This window comes from Benincasa hispida, chromosome 5 (assembly GCF_027475165.1).
Source record: "Benincasa hispida cultivar pf3 chromosome 5, pf3_genome.v1.1, whole genome shotgun sequence".
NCBI lineage: Eukaryota > Viridiplantae > Streptophyta > Magnoliopsida > Cucurbitales > Cucurbitaceae > Benincasa > Benincasa hispida.
The window spans coordinates 40,409,223-40,433,469 of NC_143482.1; the positions used below are offsets into that span (position 1 = coordinate 40,409,223).

At 28.1% G+C, this 24,247-nt stretch overlaps 1 protein-coding gene across 1 annotated transcript; it reads left to right on the forward strand.

Annotated features, from left to right (window-relative positions):
• The first annotated feature begins 17,534 nt into the window (after positions 1 to 17,534).
• On the forward strand, positions 17,535 to 18,260 carry LOC120077622 (pathogenesis-related protein 1-like). Its single transcript, XM_039031563.2, has one exon. The coding sequence runs from the start codon at positions 17,598 to 17,600 to the stop codon at positions 18,084 to 18,086; it is 489 nt and encodes a 162-aa protein (XP_038887491.1). The 5' UTR covers positions 17,535 to 17,597; the 3' UTR covers positions 18,087 to 18,260.
• The last annotated feature ends 5,987 nt before the right edge of the window (positions 18,261 to 24,247 follow it).

Genomic DNA, 24,247 nt, shown 5'->3' on the forward strand with positions numbered 1-24,247 from the left:
TTTATTTTTCAATTCATATATATAGAGAGTTTCTAATGCAAAATCAAACATCAATTTCACACAAATTTTCAAACATCTTACATAAAGAATAAGTTAAAAGAGAAAAAAAGACAATATGGGTGTGATTAAATCGAGCTTCTTGACTACTATATTATTGATGTCATTGTTATCCTTTAAAGTTAAGACTTGATCCCATGTTGATGTTATTTTTCTTTTGAGGAAGTATGGTGACATTGGGCCTAGTGTTGATATCACTGAGGTAACACACACAATAAAATGAATGTGAAAGTGATTACTTATTGAATTGATAAATTGTCTTTACTAACTTATGTTACCTATGAAACATAGGCTTTGAAAGATGCATGGAATGACGCATGTGCATCTTTTCGTCCAAGTGTGGTGGTAATTCCAAAAGGAATATTTAAAGTAAGTGAAAGAAAATTTAATGGCGCTTGTAAGAGCCCTTTTGAAATTTGACTTTGAGGAACATTGCAGGCTCCAAAACACCCCAAGGGGATAATTAGATTACTTTTGCATATGTTGATAGATTGTACTATCAGGTGGATTTTGATGGTCAAGGAAAGGCAGGTTCGGAAAAGAATGATTGCCATAAAAACATATATTGTGTTGATCTCCCTATTGTATGTTCTATACACCTTGCATTATTTTTCTTTCCAATCTCATTGGTCACAACAAAATGGTAAATACTTATGATAATGTTTAAGGAACTAAGTTTAAAAATAAATTTTAACTGTTACAAACATTAAGTAGGTGCTAAATTTTGAAAGTATAAAGATTATATATTGAGAAAAGAATTGATCATAATTTTGTCCTTCCCTATAAAAATTTGTGGCTTCACCCTTTCTCTGACATAACCTATTGCTTATAAAATGAGCAGAGTTTAAGGTTCAACTTCATTACCAATTCAATTGTGAAGAGAATAACATCACTCGATAGCAAGAACTTCCATGTCAACATCCTAGGATGCAACAACCTCACATTCCATGGTGTCAACATAATTGCACCAAAAAATAGTCCCAACACAGATGGAATACACATTAGTCGATCGATTGGGATCTCAATCACAAAATCTCGAATCGCAACAGGAGATGATTGCATCTCCCTTGGAGATGGAAGCAAACGAGTAAAAGTCACCAACGTGACATGCGGGCCTGGACATGGAATAATCATAGGAAGTCTTAGAAAATACACTAATAAAGAACCCGTTGAAGGTGTCGTAGTGAAGAACACCACTAATGGTGTTAGGATCAAAATATGGCCAGTCTCTCCCGTTGTCGGTACTGCCACTAAAACATGCATTTTCAAACATTATAATGGTCAATGTTAGCAACCCAATTCTCATAGACCAAGAGTACTGTCCATGGAATCAGTGCAATCACAAAGTATTGATCATTCTCAAAACTTTGATTTTGAAATTCTTCATGTCGACTTCACAAATAAACTTTTCATTTTAATTTTTTAGATTCCGTCAAAGATTAAGATTAGTAAAGTGAGTTTCAAGAATATTATAGGAACTTCTGCAACTCCAGTAGCGGTCAAACTTGTTTGTAGTAGCAACTTGGACCTCGTTTATAATGTGAGACCCATCATTTTGAGAATACAAAATCCTCAAACCTGCTCATCCCTTTATGTTTTTCCATGATTTGTTCATTATCCTACTACTTCAAAATGATGGACAACCATAATTATAAGAAACTCCTCTCTGCCTTTTGGTTTCTTTTGGTTTACTTTTCCAAGTAAACAAGATGGTGAAATTTTTTAGGGAAACTTATAACATGAGTACCCTAATTTGATTTTTATTTTATTATTATTATTATTATTTATTATTATTATTTATTATTATTATTATTATTATTATTTATTATTATTATTATTATTATTATTATTATTATTATTATTATTATTATTATTATTATTTTGTAGTCTTTCATCTTGAAACATGAAAATTTTCTAGTATAATAACTCGGTTTGACTGTATTTTTTAAGTGTAGATTCTTTTTTGTCTTTCTTTAAAGGGAATGACAATCTATTAAATTAAATTATTTTATCAAAAATTATAAAACCAAATATGTTATCAATATCATTCCACTTTACAAGGTTATTTCAATTAACACAAATTACACAAAAAATTATTAAAATCCTGGAAAAAAGACTTTCTTGATAAATTGTATTCCTCATTTAGCAAGTGTAAATTCATATCAAGACAATAATTGTCATTGATACATATTCTTAATCGGAATATAATTCAATTGAATAATGCATTTACATCCACAAAGTTAGAGTTTCAAATTGTTCAGGAAAACTTAAATAAGCAGAAAAATAACAGAGAAATTAATAAAAAGACAATAAATCTGGGAACATAAGTATCAACATGGAAAAACTCTATACTAGCGAAAAAATTATGGACGAAAAAAATTTCACCTATGTTAAAAATTATTTCAATCACACAAAATAATTTTCTCCTGATCACTATTACAAGAATACTCTTTCAAATTTTTTGTACTACTCATATTCTTTAATCTCACTCTTAGACTAGAGAATACAAAGGAAATTTAACACACTCAAACTTAAAGTATTTCTAACTGCGGTTTGAACCCAATGACAGACTTTTTTATAGTGTTAGGAGCCCATCACTTTTTATAATATTTTAGATATGGGATATGTGCTCTTCTAATATTTTGCCACAATCGAACACAAATCTATCATTTCCATGCTATTAAACTTGAAGAAAAAAACTACTATGATATATTTCAATATATATAATGTTCGTTAAGTTTTAGAATTAATAAAAAAAATAACCTATAAATTAATTTGATAATGTTTTTGTATTTTATCTTAAACATAATTTTAAGATTTTTTTTTAAAAAAATTGAAAGATAGAACATAGGACTTCTCATTTAAATATTTTTACAAAGATTTTTTTAGTAAAACAAAAATAATGGGGTTCATTTTAATTTATGTTATATTTTTTTAATATAATAAGATAATAATGATGCAGACTAATTAATGATATTAATTAAAGTACAAATTTGGAATTTGGAATTTGGAATTTTAAATTTTAATAAAGAGAAAAAGTTTAAAAATAATTCTAAATCATCTCAACTTGAAATATAATGTTGATTGATCAAATTTCTAAAAATAAATAAATAAATTTATTATATTACTGATGTTATTACCAAGTTAAAGAGTTCCAATTGAATTTTTTCATTGAATTTATTTTTTTAATTTTGGTTTCTGTAAATGAAAATTTTGAATAGTAGAAGAAACAAAAACTCATATCAATTCAATTTTGAGGTGACATTATATAAAAATTCAATAAAAAAAAGGTTTGAATGAAGTCAAAAGTAAATATGTCGTTTGTTGATGGTAAAAGAGAAAAAAATTCCATTGAACTAGCTAATCGTTAAAAAAAGAAATCAAAATTTCGATAGAAGTATTAAAATTTCGAGAAAGTAGAGGAAAATCAAAATTTTTCCTTACCGAAATTTTGAGCTTACCAAAATCTCAAATTGTTCACAATTGCTGGATTTCGATCAAAATTTTTTACTATGATTTTAGAAAAAAAAACAAACAAACAAACATTTGTATATATTATTAGGGTTCATTTCAAATATAGAAAAATGAATAAAAATATTTAAAAATATAATAAATTATCAATGTGTATTAGTGGCCATCAATTGTGACATTTGGTTATATTTTAAAATATTTTCAACAGTTTTGTTATTTAAAAAAATGTTTTCACATTATATTATATATTTGAATTTTAGTCTTGCTTTTAAAAAATTAAATACTATTTTTAAACTTGAAAGTAATCTTCAATTTTCCATGTACATTGTACATGTTCATTACATTACAATATTGTGTGTATATATATTAGAAAAAAATTACATTTTTAGGTCCCGTTTGGTAACCATTTTGTTTTTTGATTTTTAGTTTTTAAAAATTAAGTCTATTTTCTATCCATTTTCTTATCATGATGTACATTTTTCTAAGTATAAGAGTTTTAATCTTAGCCAAATTCTAAAAACAAAAACAAGCTTTTGAAAACTATTTTTTTAGTTTTCAAGATTTGGTTTAGTTTTTTAAACCATTGATAAAAAAAGTAAGCAAGAAAAGAAGAAATTTTGAGGTAAAAGAAGTATTTATAGACATAATTTTTAAAAATAAAAAATAAAAGATCAAATAATTATCAAACGAAGTTTGAATTTGGCAGTGCATTTTAACTCTTTTGAAATTTATTTTGGTAGCATTTTTATTATTTGAGTTAGTTTTTAGTTAATTATTGATAAAAGGCTGATGTGACCCACCATTGTTGTTTTCTCGTCTGCCACTGCCTCTTTTCTCTTTGCCTCTCTTTCCATCTTCATTATTTTCCTCCTCCTTTTTTTTTTTTTTTTTTTTTTTATTTCTTGCCCATTTCTCTTCTCTCTTTTCTCCACATTAAATTTTTTTTTTCCTTTTTAAAAAGGGAGGACCTCCCATTTTCTTTTTCCTTTTAAATTAAACTTGAAAAAAAAAAAAAAGACAAGAAGAGGAAGAAAAATAAAAGTAGAGGTAAAAAGAAAAAAAATGAGAGTGAGAAAAAAAAAGCGGCAATGAAAATGACAACCATGGAAGGAGGATGGAGATTAAAGTTGGAGAAAGATGAGGAAAAAATGAAAGAAAAAAAGATATTATTATATATATGTAAAAGTGATTTTGTTTAGTTTTAGAAGCGATTTTAAAATGTTCAAATTACTAAAAAAGATATTTTCTATTTAAAAAATTATTTAACTAAAAATTATTCTTACATACAAGAGTATTTCAATAAATGGATGAATTAATGGCAAAGTTTGGAGGTGATTTCCCATCGATCACCTCTCAACTAATTATTAAAAAATTTTAATTTTAATTTTAAATGATTAAGATTTTTCTGAAATCCATTTAAACATTTTGTAAAAGGAGAGGAAAGTGATTTTAATAATGTCAACTTTTACAATGCCAAAATTACTTCGAAACATACCAGAACACCACTATCAACTAATATTTAATAGACCATAAGCTATATTTAAATTCAATCCATTTATTTATTATTATTTTGAAGAAAAGAGACAAAAACAATGTCTTTTTACCAAAATGGCTATAAAAAAATCACACAGGACTAGAGAGACATACATCCACCTTAGAAAACTGGTGAATCCAACTAGGAAAATTCTCCCACCATAAACAGGGATAATCTCAATCAAAAGCTTAGGAAACCAAATAATCTGCCACACGATTCTGTGATAGTCCTATATGACGACACACATCAATGTCCATACTAACTTCAAGAATCTCCATCACAAGCGACTGTACTGTCAAATTTACCTCCTCCGCCTTCAATAATCGAACCGCAGTCGGACTGTCAGGCTGTCAGCATTTTACATGCACAGTCATGTCTTTTCATTTTTTTGAGCCTTAAGTTCCTAATGTTTCTCTTTTTTTTTGGAAAAGAAAGTCTCTACATGTTTTGTGTTCCATTTCCAAATATGATTATCGAATGAAAGCCTCCACAAGTACTCCAAGACTTATCATTTTTGCTTGCTTTTTATTTTTCCACAAGAAAAGTCAATATACATGTTTTGTGTTCCATTTCCAAATATGATTATCGAATGAAAGCCTCCACAAGTACTCCAAGACTTATCATTTTTGTTTGCTTTTTATTTTTCCACAAGAAAAGTCAATCTTGGCATATTCTCCCCTTAATTTACTAATCTTATTCAAACCTACAATTTTGCAATTGCCATATTGGAGTTGCGACTTGATATCTAAAATAATCTTCTCCCTCATGTTTTTCTTTTTCCTTTCTAGATACATCGAATTTAAAGAGATAGATTAATGCCTTGTTTGAATTGACTTTTTAAACACTTAAAATTAAAACATTTTGTAAAAACTTAAGAGAGTAAATATAAACAAACGCCAATTGCGTTTAAAGAGATAATTCTTATGACTTAATCTTAGTAGGATTTCGTTCAAGAGTTTCCTGCATAAATATTGATGTTAAAGAGGTTGTCGAAAGAGGTGTAAACTACCCGTTTTTGATTGATAATTAATATTTAATTCTAGTTCATTTGCTAAATTATTTTTATATGATATTTCAACATAATGGGGGAGGATTCCTCATTTAAGTAGGTAATGAAAGAGAGGGTGGGAGAAAAAATTTCTCATATACTAAACCAGGATGTGTCTCCATCCTCATCCTCATCTCATTCAACATTCCATCCCATTTGTCTCTTTTAAATTTATTAGTTTGATACTAAATACATTGCATGTGTTACATAAAGTTTAGAAAGAGAACTTAATTATAAAATTTTAATAATTACAACTTCAATGAATAAGAGAGTTTTAAAAAAAATAAGACATGAAAAAAAACATTTATGAAAATTTTGGACGTTGGGTGAAGAAAAATAAATGGTTATTTTAATTGAGTATAAAATGTATTATAAAAGAATATATAAATTAAACATGTATAAAATAATATATAAATAAATAGTTATTTTAAGCTCCTCCGCCAGCCAAGCCATCATCGACGCTCCTCAGCCGCACGCAGTCGTGACCCAGCGCGGCTGACCGCAGTGATTAAGTCACGCCATTTCGACAGCCGTCCACGCCACCTCCAGCCCTCAAGCCGCCAAATCTGCCTTCTTCTGTTTGTCGTCTCTATTGAAGCCACGAATTCGCCATCATGACTCCCGCCATCATGACTCCCTACTCGCTGCACTGCTCAACTCTGTGGCACGTCGCCAGTCATCGATCGCAGTTTTCCAGCCACGCGTTGATGAACTGCATGATTTAATGGCACTAACTAATTGGATTGGACTCTTTGATCATGATGAATATACTGTTGACTGAAAATATATTGAAAATTTTACCCCTAAGATAAACGACAGTAAAATATAACATAGGAGTTATTAAAAACTGATGCATGCTAAGTTACAGGGTTCTTGTTAGTTTTTTTTAATCTAGGCAGGTGTACACATATGACTTTATATATGCACATTCATGACTGATCGTGGACCTTCGGATTACACACTATGACTAATGCATGTTCCTTCGAGTTTATGTTTACGATTGATTCGTGTACCTTTGGATTACACACTATGACTGATGCACATTCCTTCAGGTTCATGTTTATGACTGGTTTGTGTATATTCAGGTTACACATTATGACTGATGCGTGTTCTTTTGGGATCACGTTGATGACTGATAGGTGACCCCTTCAAGATCACTACGACTGAAATGATATGGGTGTACACCGATGCCTAGATAAACAAACTAACAGGTAACCTAGAGGGCCCAGTAGTAGGTCACTTACTATGTATTGTTATACTCACCCTTTCCTCTTCTATGTTTTTCTTTCAGGCAATGATAGGAATGGGTTGGCAAGGGACATTATTTGAGTATGTTACACTCACCCTTTCTTCTTTTATGTTATACTCACCTAGAGGCCCCGTGATAGAGTCATAAGGAATATTAGAAAACGCTTTCGCACATGTTCTGTTTTTTTTATATGGCTTTTGTTCCTTTTATTTGAGTATGTTGTCAGATGACATGTTTTCAATGATTTGCTTTAGGTCATTTTCTTTGTAAACGTTTTATTTGGGACCCCAACTTAATGTTTTGGTTATTGGGCTTATAATTAAATTAATATTTCAGTTTATAACTGTTATTTATGTTTTCACTGTATTTACGTTATAACAGTCAGAATGTTTGAATGAGAATTTGCCTTAGTAACGACCCTTGTCTGAGTACTCGAAAGGTTGGGTCGTTACATATTTTGTACTCTTTTTAAAATTAATTTTGTGATAATTATCATCTTGGTAAAAAAGTCTACTTTATTTTAATCGGGATAATTCGATTATCTTCCTAATTTTGAATTTCGATATGAACAAAATTATTATTATTATTATTATTATTTTAAAATTTTGTGGTCACATGGTTAAAAAGTGTATTTGATATTTGATTATCCAATTAATATTGTACTACTTTTTCTTAAATTTCGTGATAATTATCTCTTACATATTTTTTTAATTTTAATTTTGATGATTTAATTATCTTCTTTTCATTTTGTTTAATTTTGTGATTGTTCGCACGAGGTTTTTGGAGAAACTTGTTTCATGAAGTTGAACTTGAGTTTGTGTTGGTGCAAATGTTGATTTGTTGTGTTGTTGTTCAATCTCTAACACTCGATCATTTGATTCTCTCTCAGTTGAATGCGTGGCTTAAAGTAAAGGAACTGTATAGCTTCAGGAGTCTAGGTGTCTTCTAGTTATTGGTGAATTATCTTGGGCGGTTTGAAATGTAGAATTCCTTCCTTTTTTTCCAAAAAATGAGAACTCCTCTATATAGTTCTTTGGTGGCCTCGTGTAATTAGACTTGGTCGGTCTATGAGTCCGGTCTTTAAGCCCAACTAGTTGGACTTTGGCCTGATTTGACATTTGGGTCAAATTCAAATCATTGTTAGGCTTTGATAAATTTTAACCCAAATAATAATATCAAATTGGGTCAAATTAACCTAATATGATTCAACGGTCATGAAGAAACCATGTGGAATTTGACTTCAACGTCAATTTGGGACACATGTCAATTCCTAATTCGTCCCAAATTTGATGATTTGGAATTTCGTTATTAATTTAATGAATGCATCATTTTGTGATTGGCCAAAAATTTACCCTTCAATAGTGATATCCTTTCTTTTTCTTTTTTTTTTTTTTGTTTTTAAAACTTTTTATTGGATGATTTGATTATCCTCTTCTATTGAAACCAAAATATTCATTTTCTAGTAAAATTTTGATGATAATCTCTGGGTTAGTTTTTTCTTTTTTTGCAAATTTTTTTTTTTTTTTTTGTTGATTTGATTATTTTGTTAATTCCAATTGTGATTTAAACCAAGGTTTTTTTAAAAAAATATATCGTGATAATTTTTTCTTATATAATAAAAAAAAACTTTTTATTGGATGATTTGATTAGCGTCCTAATTCTAAACCTTAAATTAAACCAAAATACTTTTATGTTTTTTTAATTGATTTGGATAAAATATTATTGTTTTCTACTTTTGTATAAATTTTTAAAATGATCCTTTCTTAGTTAAAAAAAAATGATTTGATTATCCTCCTAATTTCAATATTTTCAAATTTTAATTAAAAATACAATTTTTTTTATGCAAATAGAAATCCTAAAAACTTAATCTCTTTTGATTGCAAGGATCTTCTTCTTGATTTTTAAATTTTATTTTAAATTTTTATGAATTGATGTGTGTGTGGTTACAATAATTTTAAAAACAAAAAAAATACATGTAAAAAATAGTGAAAATTATTATAGACCTCTAAATTCATTGGTGCACATTTACAAAAATTATAACTTGAAAAAAAAATTACAAAATCATTAATCTATCACTTTATCGGTCTCTAAATTTGCTTGAACTTTAAAAATTTTCTTGAACCTGAAAAGCAAGGTCTTTTCTAAGATTAGTAGGTGAATTTGCTGCATATATAGAAAAAAACAATAAAAGCATATAAAAAAGTTATACTAAATCACTCTATATGCTTTTTAAATAATTAAAAAGTGAAAATAAAATTGAAAAAGAGGACATGCCAACAAAAAGTGAGAGAGGTGATATCTTCCTATAGAAGATAGAAGAGATACTTGAAGTAGAGAAATTAAACTTCTCAAAGAAAGAAAAAGAAACATTGGTAAAGATGTTACTATTAACGATTTTTTTTTAAAAAAAATCAACAACAAAATTTCTTAAAATAACCAAATCGTGAATATGTTTTAACAGGATAGAATGTGATTTGTTTTTATTTTTTTACTTTTATTTAACTTGAAATAGATAATAGAGATAAAATGTGATTTAAAAAAAATCGCAAATAAGAAATTAGAGGATAAAATATGATTTTTTTTTTTTAAAAAAAATCCTTTATTTAAAGAGAATTAGATATTATTAAAGTTAAAAATGTGGTGTTCTAAATATTTTCCATGAATTAGAGATTAGAGTATAATGTCATCTTTTAAATTTCTTTTATTCTTATTTAATTTGAAGTAGATAATTAGAGATCAAATGAGATTTTTTTAATGATTTAGATGTGAAATTATGTAAGATACCCCAATAACCATCAACTACAAAAGAGGTAAAACGGAAAATCAAATGTTTCTCCCCCATAGCCCTTTTAGATAATATAGATTATTATAATTACGGTTATGTGTTGTTATTATAATAATAATAATAATAATAATTATTATTATTATTATTATTATATAAACATTGTATTCAAATTTGAAGTTTTACTGTTTAATGGTCAAGATCATGGATATATTTTAATTGAATATTCATATTTAGATTATATATATGAACAATTTGATAGAAAATTATTTGATTCTACTAAAAATTTTAGTATTTTCTCTTTGAATTCAACTTCTTCGTATCGAATTAATAATATTTTAAATAAAATTGTTTAGTGAAAAATTAATTATCTCAATTGTAGTTTTCATTGGAAGTTATTTAAGTTAATTGGACATCTCTGTCAATCACCCCACTAATTAAGAATCACCTTTCAAGTCTCAACTAATTATCGAAAAATTCAATTCTAAAAAATTTTAGACTTTTCTAAAGTTGATTTCAACATTTATTAAATATCAATATTTAAAAGGGTAGTGATTTTGGGATCATTTTGGTCATGCCAAAATCACTCCCTTACATACCGATCAATATATAATAATTGAAAAACTTTGAATAATACAAATACCAAAATAAACTAAACATCAAATTATATATTTAAATTTGGAAAATTTTCACAATTACAAAAAATGTCAAACTATTTATAGAAGTGGCAAAAAAAAAAAAAAAAATACCGATAGATTTCTATCAGCATCTATCACATAATATCAATGATAGACTTCTATCCGTTTTTATTACTGATACATACTGATAGACTTCTATTCTTGAAAATCACTTTTTAAATATAGTATTGTTTTTAAATAAGAAAATGAGTGAACTTATTTACAAATATAGCAAAATTTTACTATCTATCATTTAGATGTCTATCACAGTCTATCACTAATAGATAGTGATATTTTGATATACTTACAAATATTTTCAACAATATTACCTTTAAAATAATTACCTTAAAGTTTATCCATTCAATATTTTTATTTTAGAGAAAAGAGACGTAAACAGTGTTTTAATTTATATGTTCCATTTTCAATATGACTATAGCGACTGAAAGCCTCCATAAGTAGTCCAAGACTTATCGTTTTTGTTTGCCTTTTCTTTCCACTAGAAAAATCAATCGTGGCATATTCTCACCTTAATTTACCAAACTCATGTCTCATTCAACATGTAATTTTACATATACAATTTTAATATTGAAAAATAATTAGAGAATGTTGCAAATATAAACATTAGACCCAAAATATTAGTACATATAATATAATGTAAAAAAAATTATAAATATGATCAAATTTAAATAGTCTATCAATGATAGACCATATTATTGGTAGGAGTCTATTAGTGATAGATCATATCACTAGTAAAAGTCTATAACATAGAAGTCTATCGCTTAGACTTGACTATATTTGCAATTTTTTTTAAATGATATTATACATTTGGTTATTATTCCTAAAAATGCTACCAATTGTAATTACCTTAATAATTAATACCTCAAATAACTTTCTTCTCGAAAACCTATTTGTTTGGACTTTTAACCACTTCAAAATAATATTTTTACGCACTTAGGAAAGTGAATATAAATACTCTAATTAACTACGTTTAAAGAGATAAACTCTCACAACTTAACCTCATTATTAGGATTTCTTTTAAAAGCTTCCTACATAAATAAATATCTTGGTGTTAAGGGGAGATCGAAATAGGTGTGGAAACTCCCTGTTTTGGATTTGATAATTAATATTGAATTTTAGTTCATTTACAAAATTATTTTCTATGATATTTCGATGATAGTGAATTATTAATTACAAAATTAAAATTAAAATGAGACTTTTATTTTATTAACTTTTTTTAAAATTCAGTCATTTACATGGAGATTATGGTGATGCACATTTTTTTTAGCACAACATATCTTATATGAGATTTAATCTCAAACATCCTTTATGTCACAAATGAACACTACAACAAAATCATGTTTTCATGATTCTAAAAAATTATCATAAACAGATTTTTCGATTCTTTTTTTTCCATCCTTGAATTCACTATCAAGGAAAGTGAATCAATGATACATAAAAAAATTATTTATTTCATAACTTTTTCTTGCAAAGATATTTTTGCAAAGGTATTGTAATTAAAGTGTAGGGAGTGGGAATCAAACTCTCAAATCTTGAGGTCGATAGTATGAACACTATGTCAGTTGAACTACGCTACTGTTAGCAATGTTTCATAACTTTTCAATACAATAAACAATAAACATTTATTGACATCTATTACATATTATAGTAACATTTTCTATGACAATTTATCATGGTCAATAAATGATCCAAAAGTTGACTTTTTCTGTCAATTAAACATTTATGATTACATTGTTAATAATCTTGCCCGCTTCCAATTGATGACTGACTATTAAATAAGTGTTGACATAAGTCCCTGTACTGGGGCTCGGCTCCCGAACCGTACGTGAGCTGCCTCGTACGGCTCTTCCTAAGAAATTAAAGCCCCCTCTCTATAAATAGAAAAAAAAAGACTTTCAAAAAAGCCTTGCCAACTATAATAAGTGGCTATTATTAGAGAAACAGCTTCATTCCTTGACTTCTTTGCTCAGTCAAGCTTCCTTGTTATAATGTCACGCTTACATTGTTAATAATGCTTTGCTCGTGACACTTTTGGACGTCATTGAATTACTTGCATGAAGACATAGATAACAGTCTATCGTGGTCTATGTATATAGACAGTGAAATTTTACTATATTTGTAAATATTTTGATTTATTTTCCTACATTTGAAAACAACCTTATATTAAAACTTTTTAATATCGAAAAATCCCTTTTTTGTTTAAAATAATAATAATAATATCAAAATTTTAGAAAATGGTCGTGGTTTAACTAAAACTATTTCTAACCAAGGCATGGCTTCAATCATTATTATTTAATTAATTTCTAACTAATCTTGAACATGAGCCAAGCTAATGAAACATTGAAGTCAATGTTTTAAACAAGGGATGGTAGTACAAATAACAATTAGTCCCAAAATAATAAAATATATACCACAAGGATAAATATATTAGAGTTATGACATAAAATCAGTGCCAGAATCGCTGATAGCAACTATCAGTGATAGACATGTTGGTAAAACTAAAAAGCCCACCCATAACCCACACATAGCCCACCATTTCACACTTCTTATAGTTTTCTCAAATTGAAATCTATCATAAATAGCAACTATCGGTGATAGCCACTAATAGCTACTATTACTTGCTATTGGTGATGGCTGCTATCAACGATAACTTTCGATTTGAGAAATATTAATACAACCTTAAAATAGCAACACTTGACATATTCGCTTTCAATTTACTATTAGTTATTAGTGGTTATCATTGATACACTTTCATCAATTGAAATCAAAGTTGAAATATTAACACATAAGGCTATCAGTGTGAATCAGTTATAGACTTTTATAAGTAGCTATCAACTTTGAAAGAAAACTATTGACTTTCAAATATTAACACTTAAAACTATAAGTAATATAAGTCTTTATCAATGAAAGGTCTATAAGTGACTATCACTAATTATCTAAGTCATATCATCAATATCATTAATATCATTTATTTAATTGATATATACCTAAGCCATATCATTGATATACATATACCACTAATAGCTTCTATTAGTCTATCACTGATAGCTTCTATCAGTGGCTATCAATTATAGACTTTCATCAAAGGGAATCGACTTTAATATCATTGATATCATCGATATATGGATATCACCTAAGTTCTATCATGATATCACTGATATCACTTATATAGTGGTTATTGGTGATAGCTTCTATCACTGATAACATTCTATCAGACATAACTTTTGTCATTCCTTTCTACAATCAAATAACATGTTGATAATTTCTATCAATGATAACATGCTATTAGTGATAACTTCTAGGCATTTCACTTACACTTTAGTTCAAGATTCAACTTTATTAATTAAATTCACTAAGTTCGTTATCAATGATTGATTTCTATAAGTGACTATTAACTGTGAAAAAAATCATTAAAGATTAAGCTATCAATGATAGAAAATATTAATGGTTATCACTAATAGACCTTCATTAGTGAGTATCCATTTTGAAAGAATAACACTCGAAGCTATCAGTGACTATTATTGAGGCCTCTATCACCGATATTTTTGTATAACTATTATAATTCTATCAATGGGTTATAATAGTCTAACAATGATAGTACACTGTCATCGATATATTTCATATTACTGATATGATTCTATCAAAGAAATATAATAGTTTGCTAATGATAGACCTCTATCATCATTATTTATTGGTCTATCAGTGATAAATGTCTATCGGTGATAGACTTTTCCAATCGATAAACTTCTATTATTGAAAATATATTAATTTTGATTCACGATTTTTGTTTAGTTTCTATAATTGATAAAACTTGATCACTAATGATTCTATCACTGATAGAAGTGTACCAGTGATAGATTTTAAACTTCTACCAAAGATGGAAGTATACCCTTAAGAAAATATTAGCATGATTCACGATTTCTATTTAGTTTCAACTATCGATAGGAAATTGATGCTTCTATACAGAAGTCTATCAGTGATAGACTTTTATAATCAATACACCTATATCATTGATAGAAGGATATCATTGAAAACATATTAGAGCGATTCACGATTTTTGTTTAACTTCTATCCTTGTCACTGATGTTTCTATTATCGGATAAAAGTCTACCAATGATAAAATTGCCAATGATAAATTTCTGTCACTGACAGACTTTGTTATTGGTGATTAAAATATATCATTGATAGACAAATTTTACAACGAATTAATTGTAGAATTACAATTAAAAAAAAGCTCAAAATTTCATTAATTGAAATCAACATCCACTATGATTAATGCCCAAAATTCTAAAACAAATAACAAAATATATCAATCAAATTACAATAATCTAATGGACACTTCTTTGTCAAATTAACAAAATTAAGACATTCCAGAGTTTAAATTCATGGCCAGTGAATGATATATACATATTTTTGGAGGGTGTAGATTGTAGTGGGGGAACTGAGACATGGAGATGGGACCTTTGTGATATTTCAAAGTTCGATGAGGTGAAATTGGTGATAGAATGCACTGCTAAAACCAAATAATCGAGAGGGGTAGAGATTGATTACGGGGTATAATAGGAATATTGAAAAAATAAATTAAGAGATTCGATTATTTTGCTATTTTTACAGTTTGTTTAAAATTTTGCTATATACTTGAATATAATCACCGAAAAGGCTACCTGCTGTATTGCTATTTCATTAAGTTTAGGTTACAACTATTTTAATCTATCTTTCCATTATACTTATAATAATATATTGTAACTTTTTAATATAAAAAATCCCTTTTTTTTTTGTTTAAAATAATAACAATAATAAAACCAAATTTTAAAAAAATGGTCGTGGTTTAACTAAAATTATTTCCAATCAAGACTTGGCTTGAATAATTATTGTTTAATTAATTTCTAATTAATCTTGAACATGAGCAAAGTTAATGAAACATTGAAGTCAATGTTTTGAACAAAGTACTCTTAATTAATTAAAAACGCAACCGATAGAAGCTATTTTAAGTTAGAATATTATTTATTTGATCTTTCTACCTTCTTTATTTTATTACATAAATTGCTTATTTTTTTATTAAAGAATTTTAATTCGGTATTTATATAAACACACTTTTAAATACTATTAAAATAAATTTAATAACTAAAAAATTAGGTAGGTTTGAATCGTCAACCAAATCTAAGTATTGCTCAACTTATTAAAGCACATGCCTTCAACCAAGAAAAATAGAAGTTCAAATCTCCCACTCCTATTTTATTATTTAATTAAAAAAATATATGAGTACTAGCCTCGATTAGACATTAATTTTTAATTAAGATAGCTTTTAATCATTAAAGACCTGTTTGATGACTATTCCATTTTAGATTTTTAGTTTTTAAAAGTGAAGTCTATGAACTTCGTTTTCATCTCTAAATTTATTACTCCATTATCTACTTTCGAACAATATTTACAAAAACCAAACTACATTATGAAAATAAAAAAAAAAGAGTTTTTTAATTTTTTTTTTAAATTTAACTTTTACTTAAGAAAGCAAAAAAAAACAATTGAAAAAAATTAAAAAGAAATAGATTTAATGTTAAAATTTAAAAATAAAAAAAAATAATTATCAAACGAAGTCTTTTAAGTTTTTTTAATTCAATAAAGTCTATGACTAATCTGAGTGAAAAATGGTTAGGCAACGCTATGGCATACACATCAAAATACCTATATTACATGTTTTTTTCCTGTGTTTTCTTTGCTCATTCTATCATTCCTGAATGATTAAGATATAATATTAAAATAATAAATTATAGTAACAAATAATATATTAAAAAAGAACAGTTAAAAATCATTTTTAACTCCTAAACTATAAAAGAAAAGAAGTAACAATTTAGTCAATGTAATTTTAATTTTGTAACAATTTAATTCGTAAACTTTAATAAATAAAATTTAGTTCTTATAATTTCAAATTTGTAAGAATTTAATCCCCATCGTAGAAATTAGCATGAATATTTAACAAGCTTTCTTTCATAAAAAAAAATCGATCGACTAATTAAAAATTCAATATTTTTATTAAATACAAAGTTTACATGATAAAATAATAAAAGTTGACATCTAATTTAGATGATTTTTTTTTTTCTATTAGAGACTAAATTGTTACAAATTTGAAAATATAAGGGTGAAATTATTACATACTAAAGTTCATGGACTAAATTGTTATAAAATTGAAAGTACAAGGATTAACTTATTACAAACCAAAGTTCATAGATTAAACCGTTATTTTCATGAAAGTTCAGGAATCAAAAGTGTTTTTTAACCATAGAATCACCCGTTTGGGTATATTAATTATGTGTATACTATGCTTTTGAACAATCCACAAACACAATAATTATCTTGCGAGTCTAACTTTTTGAATAGAGTCTATGACTAATCCAAGTGAAAAATTGTTAGGCAAACACTGTATCCATATACTACATAAAAAATATCTGTATTGCATATTTCTACATGTTTTTTCCTGATTTTTCTTTAGTCATTATATCATTCGTAAATGATTAGTATATATTATTAAAATAATAAACTATAGTAACAAAAAACATATTAAAAAATCTTAACATAGCCGTCCATCAGTTTATTTAGTTGCGTGTATGCTATGCTTTTGAACAATCCACAAACCTAAAATGATCTCCTTCTTCACATAATATTCCACAAGTTCATGCCTATAAATCACAGCCATAACCATCCCATTTTCTCCACACCAAAACTTCTCAGTATTTTTATCACAAATCCAAAACCAAATAATAATGGATCTTCTCAAGCTCTCCCTCTCCCTCTTTTGTGTCTTGAGCTTCACCATGCTCCCATCCTCTCTAGCTCAAGACTCGCCTCAAGACTACCTCAACGCCCACAACGCAGCCCGTGCCCAAGTTGGGGTCGGGCCAGTCCAATGGGACGAAAGAGTAGCAAGTTTTGCTCGACAGTATGCCAATCAACGCATCAACGACTGCAAGTTGATACACTCAGGCGGACCGTATGGGGAGAATATTGCATGGGGCTGGCCAGACTTATCAGGCACGGCTGCAGTTCAGATGTGGGTTAATGAGAAGCAATTCTACAATTATGGCACCAATACATGTGCGGCTGGCAAGGTGTGTGGCCATTACACTCAAGTGGTGTGGAGAAAGTCAGTGAGAATCGGATGTGCCAAAGTGAAATGCACAAACAATGGTGGTACATTCATCATTTGTAACTATGACCCCCGAGGGAATATTATAGGCCAGAAACCATATTAAAAAAGGGTTTGTTTGAAATAAGGTCAGTATTGATCACTCAATGAGCTGCTAAATAAAAGTAATTTCAGGTGTGATCTATCTAATGATCATGCTCTTTTGAATGTTATATATATAGTGCATACCATACCATTATTAATCAAATAATGAGAATGAGAAGGTTACATTATGTGATCAGTATAATGAGTCCCAAAGATTCTTAAATACAAAGGATAGATTTGGATGCTATAATTAGAAACAAATATGTAAACAACAAAACCCATCTTAAAATTATGGCAAGACAGTAATTTGAAAGTCCCTACTAAATACATAAATAAATAAACAACTACTTATTTCGTCGAAATGAGCATAACTCAACTAATATAGTATTTATTATCAACCTTTAAATTAGAGGTTCGATTTTCCCACCCACATATGGTAAAAAAAAATATTTGTTTCTAAAAATTACACCCACATGGTTTATTAATGTGATAAGAACTAAACCCTAGTGGAAAAATGAGATTATTTTTTTTTAGCTAATTCCATGAATTAGTCACTTATCCTCTCATTGACTTGTTCACCATTTCTTTCCCTCATTTATTTCCTTTTTAATTTTTCTGCATTACTACTACGTTTTTTTTGCATAGTCAATTCATAGTTTGTTTGATAACGTTTTCATCTCTTGGTTTTTATTAATATTTTTCACTTTTTAAGAAACAAATTTGTTTGGTAACTTCATCCGTTGTTTATTTTCAAAATTTGATAAATATTTCTAAAAAGATTGAGTTAAGTGTTACAAACTATTCGAAGTAGTTTTTTCCTATCTGTTTTAATTTTATGTATAACGCGGTTTTAAAAGTAGATTAGGAAAGGATTTTGTTGGGTTGGTTATAAGGGGAGGAATATAGTTCTTTTATGTTTTTATGAGATTTAATCAAGAAAAATTTCTGAGATCCTTTGATGAGAATTAAATGAAAAACAAAACGTGGGGTTAATTTGTCAATGTATAGATGACACGACCTTAATAAAAAAATTATTTTATGAAAAAATAGGAAGGAAGGTTATATTGTTGTGAAGTACAAACCAAATGTCAAAGTGAGTATAATTCCCGAATAATTAACATACACTCATTTCTTTTGAAATTGAAGGTTCAATCCTCATCCCTGCAATTATTGTATTAAAAAAAAAAAAAGCCAAATAGAACATCTATATTGGGTTTTTAGGTTGTGTTCCTTAACTACTTTTGTATGTTTGATTAAACAAATTATTCTTTAATTTTTGTAGAATCACTTTTCAGTCTATTGCATTGTTTACTTATGTTGTATGGTTTTTTTTTTTTTTTTTTTTTTTTTTTTTTTTTTTTTAAAAAAAAAAAAAAAACTTCGGATGTCTTCGATATTTACTTATTTTTCAAATTTAATTTCAAATTTAAATCTGTTATCCAACATAGGTGTGGAAAATCTTTGCCGTTCGTACACTCCAATACTTCAATCAATTTATAATCATTTAGTTTTTTTTAAAATTTTTTTGAAGATTAAGTTTATAAATATCAATACATCCATCAATTATTATTTTTATTTTCTTATCTATTTTTATGAATGTTTTCAAAATTCAAACAATAAATTTTTGAAAATTATAAAAAGTAAAGACCTTATTTGAAAAAAAATGGAAAAATTTGACTAAGAACTCAAATATTTACTTAGTAAAAGGTGAGAAAAACAAACAAATTTTGTTTAAATCAAATTGTCATGAAAAGGACCTAAGGATCTAGACTAATTGACCAAATAAAGGCGTGGAAATTGGGAGAAAAGAACAAACTTTGAACCAATTTTCCAATAAATTCGAAAAGAACATGGAAAATTTGAATGGGTACAACTTTCATTTTTTGAAAAATATGCAAAACTATACATATGATTAGATACAATACTACAAGAGTTGTTCTTTTTTTTTTTTTTGAAGGACAAAACTACACAAGAGTTGTATATTCACAATATTACAATATTTATTTGAACAACAAAGACCAAAACTCATAAGGAAGCATTGCAATTAACTCCTCTATGATTACTTCTATTCAAACTTGCTACTTATAGAGTTCAATTGCAACAATTCTAAATGTTTAAAGGTGTAATAGTTGGAATTTAAATTTTGAAAAGTATATATTGAATACTCATTTGTTCTTAAAAGTCATGTCTAATTTGGTGTCACTTCCACTTGGCCCATGTTGACACAACACACTACTACTTTGTTCATTTCTATTAAGAGCTTATTGGTCACACAAAGATTATCATGATATCTCATGCAAATGATCTTTCTTTCTCAACTCTTGCAAGGGTTCTAGCACAAACAACATTCTCTGCATCCCAGTAGCCAAGAAGCTAGTGTCTAATACTATAGTATTACTACAACAAGCACTCCAATGTACTATTCTATACTTTTTATCTTCTTCGAACAAATCCTATATTCGACCTAGATTTGAACCTCTAACCTCTTAATCGAAGGCATGTGCGATGTGTCTAGACCAATTGACATTATAGTTAATACTGTTGAATTTAATTTTTTTTCATACTTAGTAAGGGCCAGTTTGGATTGATTAAAGGATTTTTTTTTCTAAAAAAAGTCATTTTTCTTTTAACTCTTTTTTATATATAAAAAAAAAGGTTTAAAATACCCTTTGAAAAGTGTTCCAAAAGCTATTTTGAGTGATTGTTAAATACCTCCATTTTTTTAGAATGATTTGTTTTCAAAATTGTACACTTGAAAAGTTAAAACAAACACATTCTAAGTCTTGAATGGAGTTATGATTATTTTATAGGAAAATATCAATTTACACCCCTAAACTTTCACAATTAAAACCAAAACTAATATTTTTATTAGTTTAAACTCTAAACTTTCATAATTGTATTAATTTATACAATTTTTTTTCACGTTTTGTTTTAAAATCTATGTGAGACTTAAAATTGTATTAATTGAACTTTTAAATTATAATAAGTGAATCAATTTACAAAATCTCATTATCATTATCTTTGAAAACGTTCATGCATCAATTTCATATATACGTTTGTAGTATTTTTTTTAATATAAAATTAAAAAAATAGATAATTAAAATTGATGCATAGAAGACTTTGAATACAACACAACTCATTCAGTTTTATAATGAATAGTCAAGAAAATATAGAAAGCGTTTATTTTTCTCTCTTAAAATTAGGAGGAAAAATTAACGGAACAAGTGCCTTTCTCTAGACGATATCTGTAAGGATTGAAAATAATAAATGCGTTTCACATAATTACGGCAACAAATGTGGAATTAATAGTTATATTTCAATGAACCATGTCTATATTAGTTGTCACATATGTAAATTAGTAACTAAAAATAAAGTAATACTTGAGTACAGCTTACATTGGATGCATCTATTTAGCGATTATAAAATAATAATAATGTAATATATATACTTTTAAAAATAAAAATTTGTCATATGACAAACTTGTGATTGGATATTATGAGTGTGCTCATATCTATGCATATCTATGCATCCCTTTAAATCACAAAGAAAAAATAATATATTTTTTAAAAGAATAAATATTTGTCATGTATTAACTTGTTATTGGGCATTTAGGTGGGTTTTACAAACACGAGTGCAGTTCAGAATGCACTTAAATATTTTTTTAAAGGGTAATTGCAATGGGAAGCAATTCTAGAACTAATAACTAAGTATATAGCAATATTTTTAATGAATTACAAATATAAAAAAATCCATTGTTATATCTGTAATTTCCATAATTTTATTTTAAAAAGGAAACAATATATATACTTTTTAAAATTAATAATAAGTTTGAGTTGATTTAAGTTGGATTGAGTTATTTTAGTTGAACCCATAAATGCACTTAACTTATGAATTTTCATATATTTGAACTCAATCCAACCCAAATGATTTGATTGGGTTGATTGAGTTATTTTTCTTTTCCTTTTTTGGGTCATTGGTTATTTGAACACCCCTCAAGAGATCTTTTAAAATTTTAAAAATAAATGTGGGAGGGAGAAAAGGGTTGGTAAGGGGAAAATAAAAATAGAAGAAAGAAAAAGAATAAGGAAAAAAAAAAAAGTCGGCGACAGTTGGCACCAGCTGCCATGGAAGGGAAAATAGAAGTAGAGGAAAGAAGGAAAAGAAAAAGAAAGAAATGGAGAAAAGAGAAAAGAGGTGCCGACCGTTGGCATTGGCAGCCATAGATGTAGTCGAGAGAAATAGGAGGGAGAGAAAAAAAAAGGTGTTGATGCCAAAATTCGGGCAGGAGGACTCACCTGGCCTTCACGTGCCTTTGACAGTGAATTTATAATTTCGAGGAAGAAAGATGACCTGTAAAACAAGAAAAAAAAATATTGATGTGGTGCTTACCATAGAACCTCTGATGCTTAAGTCGACATTTAGCAAAAGGGTCAGAGTAAGCTAGAGATGGGGGAGAAGAATATACCTTGAGATGTGCCTATTATCCCCTATTTATAGCATGGTGGATTATGGATCCTAAGCCTAAATAGGATTAGAAAGAAGAGTAGCCATGATTAGGAAAGTCGATTCGGACTGGCCAAGAGGATTTGGACCTTATTTTTCAAGCGGGGGGAAGGTCTGGCTAGACATGCCTCGGTTGAATAGAGCTGGTTGGGCCATTTGGCCCAAACCACCTCGCCCTTTGCTTTCGAGGCCAAGGTAGGGAAATTTGGGCTAAGCGGCCCAACTCGCCTTGCCCTCGGCCTCCAAGGTCAAGGCGGGCAAGTTGGGCCTTTTGGCTTAACTGCTCTCCTATTCTTCCTCTCTCAGTCCATTGGCTTGTTTCTTACACACCTCACGTCTTCCCAAGCTCGAGACTCTTGGTCTGTAATTGACCTATAACAGTAGCCCCACTCCCTAGTTGGAACTTTGAAAAACCAAATTATTGAATTTGTTTTTCATTAGTCCTTACTTAGGAGTATGATTTACTTGATAACCTCAACCCGACACGATGTGCACCTTGGAGTTCTGGGCTATCTGGTTTTTTCTTCTTTAAAAATTAACCCTTCCCTCATTGTTTTATAATTCTTATGGAGAAGCCTATCAGGTTCATTAGCTCAACTTTTGGCTTCAATCTTTAAGAAGGCTCCAGTGTCCTCAATCCCTAGACTATACTAGGAATAACCTTATCAAGCCTTTTGAGGCTTAATTTTTTGCTTTCCTTGTCTTAGAGGCTCCAAAGTTCTTAATCCCTAGATTATCCTAGGAATGACTTTATCAAGCCCCATAAGGTTGGATTTTAGGCATTCCTTAGTTCTAAGGCTCTAGGGTTCTCAATCCCTAGATTATCCTAGGAATGACCTTTTTAAGCCCCTGAGGCTTGATGTTTTGCTTTCCTTGGTTCAAAGGCTCCAAGGTTCTTAATGCTGAGTTAAAATACAAAATGCAGCGAAAAATGTTTCAGATCATTTTCAGATTTTAATTACAAATTAACAAAGAAAATAAAATCAAGAAACTCTTACGATCGTTGACGACTTTGAAGAGCTTCACTAACATTTTGGATCTACGATCTTGATTCCTCCACTGCAAATCAAGTGAACACCACCGAAATGGATTCACTATTCATCTTTGGCTAGTGAGGTAGAAGGAGTGGGACCCTTGGAGGGAATTAAAAAAACTAATTATGTGATGCACAACAAACTAAGAAATAGGAGGAAGTTAGGTGGGAGATCTCTGTTCCACTCCCATATAACTCCCCACGTTGGGGAGCTTGTTATAACTAATTTATTTAAAATCATTATTTATTTATTTAATTAAATTAAATTAAATTAATTAAATAACAATAATTTATTTAATTTTAAATATAAATTAAATCAAAATGTAATTTAAATTTAATTTATTAAAATAAATCAAATAATTATTAATTAATCAAGTTAACTAATAATAATTAAATATCTCATATTGTAATTAAATGTGTGTTAGAATCATATTCTAATACATCTCTCTCTCATAACCTATAGTTTTAATTCAATTAATTTAATAAAATCAAATTTAATTAAATTAATAATTCAATTAAAAATCACATATTTAATTTAACCTTGTAATTAAATCACATTCAATTATTTTTCTCTCATATTACCTATAGTTTTAATGTGAATCCAATGCGTATTGATTTTAACCTATAGTTTTAGTATGAATTCTATT

What these genes read in the sequence shown, in the direction of transcription:
- LOC120077622 (XM_039031563.2), top strand. Translation starts at nt 17,598, where the DNA reads ATGGATCTTCTCAAGCTCTCCCTCTCCCTCTTTTGTGTCTTGAGCTTC.